Below are 10,881 nucleotides of genomic sequence, written 5' to 3'. Positions count from 1 at the left end.
AAATACAGGGAGTGAAAGGCTATTTATGATTTGTACAGAAACCAGATGGCAGTTATAAGAGTTGAGGTGTATGAAAGGAAACAGTGGTTGGGAAGAGAGTGAGACAGAGTTGTAGCCATCCTCAGTGTTATTCAATCTGTATATTGAGCTAGCAGTAAAGGAAACAAAAGAAAATTATGGAGTAGGAATTAAAATCCATGGAGAAGAAATAAAAACTTTGAGGTTTGCCCATGACATTGTTAATTCTATCAGAGACAGCAAAGGACCTGGAAGAGCAGTTGAACAGAATGGACAGTGTCTTGAAAGGAGGACATAATATGAACATCAACAAATGCAAAATGAGGATAATGGAATGTAGTCTAATTAAATCAGGTGATGCTGGGGGAATTAGATTAGGAAATGAGGCACTTAAGGTAGTAGATGAGTATTGCTATCTGGGTAGCAAAATAACTGATGATGGTTAAAGTAGAGAGGATATAAAATGTAGACTGGCTCTGGCAAGGAAAGCATTTCTGAAGAAGAGAAATCTGTTAACATCAAGTATAGATTTAAGTGACAGGAAGTCTTTTCTGAAAGTATTTGTATGGAGTGTGGCCATGTATGGAAGTGAAACATGGACAATAAGTAGTTTAGACAAGAAAAGAAGAGAAGCTTTTGAAATGTGGTACTTCTGAAGAATGCTGAAGATTAGATGGGTAGATCATGTAACTAATGAGGAGGTGTTGAATAGAATTGGGGAGAAAAGAAGTTTTTGGCACAACCTGACTAAAAGAAGGAATCAGTTGGTAGGACACATTCTGAGGCATTAAGTGATCATCAATTTAGTACTGGAGGGTAAAAGTTGTAGAGGGAGACCAAGAGATGAATACAGTAAGCAGATTCAGAAGGATGTAGGTTGCAGTAGTTACTTGGAGATGAAGAAGCTTGCACAGGGTAGAGTAGCATGGAGAGCTGCATCAAACCAGTCTCTGGACTGAAGACCACAACAACAGCAATTAACTATCTCTCCTACTTTTAACTTCAAGCAATGACAAGGCATATATTATGTTTGATATTGCCTATCCTCCAATATTACATATTACTGTCAATTGTTGCTGTTCCTTCAGTGGTTAGTTATTGGATGGGCTTGTCTATAAAGGGCAATGTGTGTTATTCATTTACAACATTTTTTTATAACTTAGTATATAGTAAGATTCTTCATTTCGCAATAATTTACTGTACCTGCATGACTGAAGCAACCAGTGGAAGAATTGACTTTTTAGGCTGACGACAAACTTTGGTTCCTCTCTCTTGACAACACAGGTTAGGAAAGCAATCCAGTACAGTCTGACATGGCTTAGGTGGCAGATTAAATAACAGCCGTTGAGGTGGTGGTGAGCATTGCAGGTAGCTCACCATGTTCATTAAAGCTGATGCAAGGAGAAATAAATAATTATTATGTGAACAACTTTACTTCTTACTTAACACATTACAGTAGGTATTACAAAAGCAACATACAAAGTTAATGAAGAACATAGAACCATATATTTTATGACCATAAAAGTGCAGAAAAGTAATTATCAAAAGCATTAGTCAATGATTTCTACTATTAACAATATTTTAACAAGTTGTAAGTAACACACTTTCACCCCTATATTAAAAATCATTATTAATACAACATTTTATTATATCAGCATGTAATCAAAGTTTTCCAACTGCACAGAACACCACATATAATTAGCCACTAATAGGTCTGAAAGGTAATCAATACAATTACTGTAACATAGATGATAGGAAACAATACATTTTGCAGAGAAAAAGGAGTTCAAATTTGCTTAGAAAACAGTGATGTGTTGATTAGAGCTTATTGATGTATTGATCACAACCCAGTTGTCTTCATGGTTCAGCATCTCACTTTTCCACCAACACTGACCTCAGCTCCCATAGAGCTTAACTTACATCTTCCTGCCAGGCTTTTAGTTTTGCTAGCGTATTGCAAATAAGCGTCAAAATTTTGCATGGCCTTTTTGAATGGTGACAGTTCAAATGCCTGGCCAGCCATTCAGAATCCAGAGACTGATGGCTCCTTTCAATAGGACCCCCTTCCCTCCCCCCATCCCCATTTCCTTCCCCATCCTTCCACAATCTGAGCTTGTGCTTCCTCACTAATTACTGTGTCGTTGTTGAGACTTTAAAACCTGATCTTCCTTCTCCAAGGCATGTGAATCACACAAGTGAATTGTTACTACTGAGATGTTTGTCTCTTTGTATCAGAGTACATTGTACTAGTCTTGAAACAGTATACATGACTGTTGCAGATTATTACTTCTGCCGTGAACTGTTAGCTGGGTCATGTATGTTCTACGAATTTCATCTGGATTTGGCATCATATCTATTACTATAAATAGTGACTATACTAGGGGTGACCAATTTACCATTCACCATTCCACAATAGAACAAATTGTACAAGTGTAACCCATCCACACACCATACATATTAATAAGGGGTAGGGTGGCCATTCAATCCACATTATAGCTCCTGTTTCCAAGCAGTCATAAGTAGTGGCCGTGCAATATAGATATCTCTTACATGAATTCTAATTTCCCCACATGACTTAAAAGGCAAACGTATTGATTTAAGATGGCATCCTGATATCTTTGAGTGCGTTGTGCTCCTATTCCAAACTCTAGGATTGACATATGTGGATCGAACATCCACTGCCATAAGACAACTATGTCCACAATGGTCCCTTCTGTGATGTTGCTTATCAATAAACAGAGTATCATTGGATTAAAATGTGCAACAGTCACCACAGAAACTATGCCAGGATTCTTCTCGAATAGAAATTAGGCTCAACTGACCAATCAACTTCTTCTTTGCATGATTTTGTTAGTATTATTAGTAGTATTTAGCAGAATACATGTTGTAGACATCTGCTATGTGTCCCCTTATTTAGGTAAGTACCGCACATATTTTTGCTATTTATCTTTTTCCTTGCAGTTGTAGCAAAGTCTTAAGCTTCAAGTATATCTCTTACATTGCTCCACACATCTTTCAATTAGAAATGTAGACATACATATTTTACTTGAAAATTAAAGACATTACATGAAAATATAAATTACTTATATTATAACATGTGATCAGAACTTACAAAGAGGAGAATCGAAAAAAAAGAGTTAAAATGTATGTTAGAAATATTGAGAGGAAATTTTTGTGAACATATACCCTATGATAATATTAGAAAAGGAATGTTGCTACTCACTATATAGCAGAGATGCTGAATCACAGATATGCATAACAAAAACACTGTCACAAATAAGCTTTTGTCCAGCATGGCCTTCATCAAAAATAAATGACACACACACACACACACACACACACACAGACACACACACACACACACACACACACACACACACACACACGAGTGCAGTCTCTGGCACCAAGTTGTCAGAGACAGGTACTTGGCATCTGTGATATCCATTTTGGCTGGCGTAAAGTATATACATTAAATATTACACTAACAAGTGACTGTGAGAGTTTTTCTGAGAGCACAATTTTTCTATGGAATACCATAAACAGAAACTGTGGCTCAGTGTGGTGTTTACCCCAATGTTATCAGTTACTGAAGTAGGCAATAGCTGAAGTGTGTGGCATGGGACAAATGCATGGAACACACTAGCCATGCTGCAAAGCATCCCCCCATCTCTCCATGCTGTAAATACATCATGCACCCATCTTCTTACTTGGTCATAACCATAAAAATGAGTAACTAAAACAAAATCAGCCCAGCTTAAGGTTGTATGTAGCTAGTAGAGATCTCTTTATGTACACCAGAACAATGTATTACACGAACAAAAAATTCTCATCAGCGCAATGCTAGATAAGATCAAAAGAATACCAAACTTTCACACATTTAAAAAATCTACTGCTGATCCACAGCTTCTGCAGCTATAATTGATCTTTGGAATACTGCTCAGATCTGTAGGTTCTGTCTGATAATCTCTCTACTTGGCAATTTATAATTATCAAAATATTTTTAGATAAAACTAAAGATCTTTTACAAATACACTCCTGCGAATGTGTGTAGTTATGTGTATTTTGTGACCTTTTATGTGCATGTGAAATTCTATTTTTTTATACATATTTAACTAGAATATTGTTTTCTTTAGTACAGCCAGTTAAGATGTGTCAATAAGTTTTCAGCTGTATGTCTTTTGTGTCTATATGTGTGTACACAAATTTCTGTTTTCTTATATGTTATTACGATGAACCAAGATGTGTTAATAAGACAGCTACCAGTCTAGATGTTAAATTATGACTTATATTTGCCTATATTTTGTACATACTTATACCTAAAGTTTTTTACTGTCTTGTATTTTGACAAGTCCTGTATCATGAATGTGATAAAATGGGCCTTAAATAAATGAGGGATAATGTGATCATTCTTGGCAAAATATTTCACACAGGAATTTATGATAAGGTCAAGGTGCTGAAAGCTATTCCTGTTTCAGTCTTCTTGTATGTCATTACAATTATAGACATGGGCAAAACTAGAAACAAGAACCACTTTCTTTTTGATGCATCTGAAGAAAAGTTTCAAATGAGTGAACATTCTTTGTTCCAATTATGTAACTGTTTTATTAATTCCATTTACACATTTCACATGCTTAGCACATCACCACACTGAACAATAAGGAAATAATTACAGCTCAAACACATAAACCTAGCAAGCAGCACCATCTAATATGCAAAAAGAAGAATAAATTTGAAAAAATTTAAACCTTACTTGATTAAAATGCTGAAAGTGTTAGGTATGGGCCCAGTCATCATATAAAAGGGCTGTGGATAACACCCTTGAGATTAACTAAAAGTTAACACAGGGGAAACTTGAAAAGAGGTAAAAAAGATAAACACCAAAAACACTGATAATATCAAATTAGGAAGGCGGGGAGGGGGGGGGGGGGGGAGGGAGGGAGGGGTGAATAAAATATGAAAGTAATAAAAAGAGAAGTGTCATGTAATTAAGACTCAACATAACAGAAGGAAGAGCTGGTACCGCGGTAGGTACATGTTTTCAACCACCAAATTGATTGGGGTGCAACTGCAGTGTCCTCACCAACTGTAAACATGGAAGTGGTACACCCAGGCTAAGGACAGGGAACTTCTCAAGTTGAAGAACAACCACAGGGTGACACTGGAGCAACAATAACGTAAATGATATATGAGCGAATGGGGAGGGGGGTGGGGGGAGGGAAAAGGAGAAGAGGTTGAATATTTGGGAAACCTTATATATTTATGTGAAAGAATAGGAAACAAAGGGGGATAAAAGAGAAAATAGTGTGACATGAGGTTCATGTAGGATAGAGCATAATGTTGTGATAACTATTCTCTGTTTACAGTCAGCAAGGGCACTACAGTTCCACCTCATTCAGTTTAACGGTTGTAAATGTATATATACCACTGCACCAGAACTCTCTTTTACTATGGTGAGTCTTAATTACATGGTACCCTCTCTTTTTATTACTTTTATATTTTATTTGTCCTTTCCCACCATTCTCCTTCCCTACTTTGCTATTCACAGTGTTTTTGCTGTTTATCTTTTTTAACATTTTCATAGGGTAATTAACTTTTAGTTTATGACAAGGGTATTTTCTACTATCCTTTTACATGACAGCTGGGCCCCATACCTAATGCTTTCAACATTTTGACCAAGTAAGTTCTAAAGTTTTCCACATTTACTCTCCTTTAAGAAATATTAGATGGTGCTGCTCACTAGATTCATGCATCTGAGCAGTAATTATTTACTTATTGTTCCAGTCTGATGATTTACTAACCACATGAAATGTGTAACTGGAATTAATAAAAAGAATATATAATTGCAATGGAGTCTGTACACGCATTTGAATCATTTAACTACTGTTGCTGCACCTGCCATTATGGAATGGAATGGAATATACAGAAGAAAGTTTTTTGCACTTTTGTAAAACATAGAATGGTACATCTACCTTCCAGAAACAGACCTGAAACTGAGTAACAGAAAGGGATAGCTATATTATTTGTTTGTTTGTTTATTTGCAGGATGCTCCATTACGGTATTTACAGTACTGTGTGTGTGATTTTTTTTCTTTTTTCCCTTCTGTTGTATGATTACGAAGATGATGAGAGCAGTGAGAGGGTGAAACCTGGTGCTGGCACTTAGCCCACTCCTTGCAAATATCACCGAGGGGACTGACAAGCTCAATGTCCACATCTGGTGGACAGATCACTGTCAGCAGTGTCACATGCCCTCACTTCGTGACATGCGGTGGAGAGGTTTTGTATTTAAACCAAGACATTGGAGCAAAGTCTGGTGATCAGGAACTTTACAACACCACCTCTCCTCCCCCTGTGGCCAAACACTAGCAGTGAAAATTTTTTCCACCATCAGGATTTGAACCCCGGCTTACCACTGGTTCGAGCATCGTCACACGAGTTTGTGTTGGTGACCTCGATCATGGAGGTCATTTAGAAAGGATTGACTCCTAACTGGACTGGTGAGCTGCTGAACTGTGAGGATTTCTTGCTGTTGAATAACTTTCAGCTTAGTTTCTATTTTCTGTAGGCCTCTTGAAGAGCTTTGTTGATGCAGTTTATAACTGCCATTAGATTTTATAGTGGGGCATTCAGAAACAATTACAGATTGTTCAGATACTAATAGTAGTTACAGTGTGTGTCACTGTAAGAAATTTCAATAATATATAGGAAACATAACAGTGCCCATAACACACAGAAATAAATGATCTTTGCATTGCACATGCTGTGTTCTTTTCATTAAGCACTTTAGCGTCCTGTGACACACAATTCAGATCATTTCTGAGCCATGACAAAGAACCACAAGTGACTCATTTTTGTGATTACTTTGTCAAAATGTACTGGTTATAAAAAAACACTGAATACATTTAGTTTTTCAATAGACATGTATTATCTACTAAGAGCAAACACTTTTCTTTTCCAAATACATCTTTTTTCCCAGAGAATTCCCAGTGTAACATTGTTAGTGGAGTTTTCAACAAATGTACGAAAGCCCAACATTTCACATTGTCTAAAGTGGTCCCTGTGTCAATATGTTTCACCTAAGGATGGCCCAACTGCCTAGTGCAATATTTATGTCTGGGAAGTAACAGTTAGAACTCTGCCTTCATAGAGGACATGTCTCACTCGACAATATGGATCTCACCCATATTGCAATCGAGTTTCTTGCCTTGAAAATACAATCAGAAATTGAGCAGGATGGACAAAATAAGTCTGAAAACTTTCCAGTGAACATTTCAAAGGACCACAGGATTACTCACAGCAGAATAGATTAGCAAACCACAATGAAAACTAATCACAAATTAAACAAGTGAACTGTGAAATTTATCATGTACATATGCTGTTTTCTATGTATTTCACTAATGTACTATTGCAAACCAAATAAAACAATTATGCTGATTGAAAGCTTACATGATGTTAACTCTGTGCTGTGGCAACTAGTGCAAGAGGAATAAACACATACACTCACTAGACAGCCAACCACTCGTCAGTTCTGGGAGTGCTACAAGCAACATGCACACTGTCTTGACAGTACAATCATGTTTCCTCTGCTATTGTAGAGAAGGAGGTATTTGGTGTCTCCTGATCAATGAGGAATGTTATTTCTCAAAGTGTAACGAACAGTGTGTTCATGCACACCTTCTGGCCCACTTCCTTTTTCATTTACTTTTTCAGTTCTTTGGACAAATTTTTTGACGGTGAACTAAGCTTCTCTCTGTCTCAACAGTAACTGCCATGAATTGTGCAATACCAACCTAACATGGTACATTGTATTGCAGAATATACTAAGCGAACATCAAAATTTCAAAGCTCTGCAATCTTCTTCAGTATACTGTGCAAACCCATCAGTACCAATCTGAGATGGTCAGTATTATTGCATGGTACTCAGTAATGTGCAGTAAACATTGTGTGTGACAGCCCCTTGAATGAATTTTATAAAAGTCAATATAAGTTTTAATTTTTGGAATAATCATTCATCTGTAAGTGAAAAAATTATCTTGTTATCGAACAGACTAAATGTAAAGATCTCATCTCGTCATATAACCACTTCTGGATCAAAATCATCAATCAGTGTTTGTCTGTTTGGTATGCAATGCAATGGTTCCAGATGACATTAACAGCCTAAGAACTCCACTATAGTGACATTCTGGTTCCTGCAATCCAAGTCATCTTGTATTTTGCTTGGTGCCACTTTCTACTCTAGGAAAAAGAGAGAGTACAAGCTTCAGTTGGGCCAGGGTTCACTGCCTTCAAAAATCACAGAAAACCTAAATCTGGACAGCCACAAGGAGAATCACACCAGAGTCTTCCCAAAAATGAGTCAGTTGTCTTACCATTGCCTTAGTGACTTCACCATCACCAGCACTAGGACAGTCCATAGTGGGTGTGGCATCTAGCCTGTCTGTGAGCCTAATTGTTTCAATTTTCCACTTTTCATTGCTTTCTAATCAGAAAGTGTGGCCGTCACCGACTACGCTATGTGAATGAATCAGTCAATCCATCAAAGTGATTCTAAGTTCATTTGCCACCTGTGCAATTAGTATGTGCACCCTATCAGGCAACATCCATTATTTACCATGTAAGTGTGTACAAATTTACAGCTATCATCAGATGCGTAGTTGCTTCTCTTAGTATAGTACATTCTTCAATGTGAGTCGTTAATGATAATCAATTTGCTTAGCTTCTGTAGTTCCTTCTGTAGGAATGGCATATTAAAATTGTGTTATTTGACTAATGTGCTCGTATAGCATGCTGTTTCCTCTGCCTGATTCTTGCCTGCCACTCATCCACTACACGTATAGCATGCTGCTTCCTCTGCCTGCTTCTTGACTGCCACTCATCCACTACACCTTTTCCTTGATACTGATATTTTTGGAACACACGTAAGTTCCACCGTGATGATCTTCATACACAAACATAAATTAGTTTATGTTATTCTGGCACAGTTTTATGTGTATATTAGTAGAGACACATTACATTTTGATGTTATCCCATCTCTCCTTTCAAAAGTATTGGATTTCAGCAATATTAACTTAAAATGTTCATTAAGACAGGAGATATATGTATGGTTTTTGAAGCTAGTTTACAACATTATGCGCTGAGTTCCAGAAAAATGTAGTCACACGTAATAGTCAGTATCATTGGAACAAAATGACATACCATTACAATTCTTGCACAGGGGAAAGGTTATTTTATGCATTCAATGTGGCTCTATTAGCAGCTAAACAATGTTGATGCCACTGACGTGTTGACCGAACTATGGCTGTCAGTGTTGTCGGTGTAATAGCTACACAGGTTGCCTTGATGGTTTCTCATAGCTCGTTCAGTGTAGCTGACTTCTGTTGATAAACTTCATTTTTCAAGATTCCCCATAGGTAGAAGTCAAGAGATGTAAGGTATGGAGACAGTGATGGGTACCCAACAGCTCCTCTTGGAGCTATCCATCATCCAGGTAGATTTTCACCCAAGTACACTCTCACATCTCTGTGGCAGTGAGGTGGAGCACTATCTTGTTGCAGGTAAAATCTTTCATTTCCAAACACCTCTTGGATGGCAGGTAAAATCAATGTTTGCAGTATCTGGCGATACATCTCACAAGTTGCAGTACCTTTAAAGAAGAATGGGCTAATCAAACTGCACAGTAGCAGACCACATTACTCATTAACATGCTTGTCCAAGTGAAAGTGAGGATTTTTAGGAGCCGACTACATCAAATGTGGCAGTTTACAGTACCATTCAGTTCAAATTACACCTTGTCAGACCAGATAACCATCCCTGCAAACCATTCACCCTTACAAAGCATGTCTTCAAATGACTTGCAGTACTCCAGCCTTTGATCCAGATCATTGCCATTCATAGTGTGAAGAGATCTCAGAATGTACACTTACCACTTTGCAGCCTTCAGAATTCATCACACACTTGACTGGCTTACGCTGCTTTCAGGTGCGCCCTGCTTCACAGATTTTTGAGGCGATCTAGTAAACTGTTGCAACATAGCAGCACTGGAAGCTAGACTTCTTAATGTTTTTGGTCAGCCAGACCTTTCCTTATGCACATCCTGAACTGTACCATTGGTTTCAGATTTACCCCAATATGATAAATTGTCACACTTGTTGGTGGCTGAGTTCCATACACATTACACTATTGCTGTTGTACTTCCATAATGTTTTCATACTTCCAGTACCACTTCAATATGGTCTTGCATTGCTCAAACAACAACTTTACTTTGTTTGTTGCTACACTGTCATCAGATGGACAATACGCACTGAGATCTGTTGAGAAAACAATGGACTATGCTACCACACAAAATTCCAATGATATGTCATTTTCTTTCAAATATATTAACTGTCAAAGAGTGTCTACATTTTTCTGGATTCCTCTGTATATAACCAAATTTCTAAGAATAGACTTTTAACAGTAGCACAGATTTGCTTCCATAAACGCAATATTTGATTTCATGAAATCACTTCTTGTACAGTCTCTTGACATTTGCTCTGAGCTTCCCAAGTCCTTCCGCTCTGCATATGACAAAATTCTACAAGGCAATCAGAAAAGGTATAGCCTTAGAAGCATTCCTATTGCATAAATGGAGTACTATCTTATCAACAGAAAACAGAGGGTTACAGCTGGTTCACAGCACACAGTTTAACACTTAATCTTACAAAGACTCATATTATGCACTTCAGTAACATGATTTGCAGGTGACAGAAGCAGACATGAATGGGCACACACTGTACAAGACTTCATGTGTGAATTTCATAGTTATGCAGATGGATAATAAACCGAGGGTGGATCAACATGTGGAAAAGGCAGCTAAAAAGCTAAGTT

At 37.5% G+C, this 10,881-nt stretch overlaps 1 protein-coding gene across 1 annotated transcript in view; it reads right to left on the bottom strand.

Moving 5' to 3' along the window:
• Positions 1-1,212: 1,212 nt before the first annotated feature.
• Positions 1,213-10,881, bottom strand: part of LOC124613291 — a 126,932-nt gene continuing 117,263 nt past the window's right edge. Inside the window, exon 4 of the mRNA XM_047141986.1 lies at positions 1,213-1,409. Within this exon, the coding sequence (XP_046997942.1) occupies positions 1,213-1,409 (197 nt within the window). The remainder of the gene's footprint in view (positions 1,410-10,881) is intronic.

Source organism: Schistocerca americana, chromosome 4 (assembly GCF_021461395.2).
Source record: "Schistocerca americana isolate TAMUIC-IGC-003095 chromosome 4, iqSchAmer2.1, whole genome shotgun sequence".
Taxonomy (NCBI): domain Eukaryota; kingdom Metazoa; phylum Arthropoda; class Insecta; order Orthoptera; family Acrididae; genus Schistocerca; species Schistocerca americana.
This window is presented reverse-complemented; position numbering and strand designations above follow the sequence as displayed.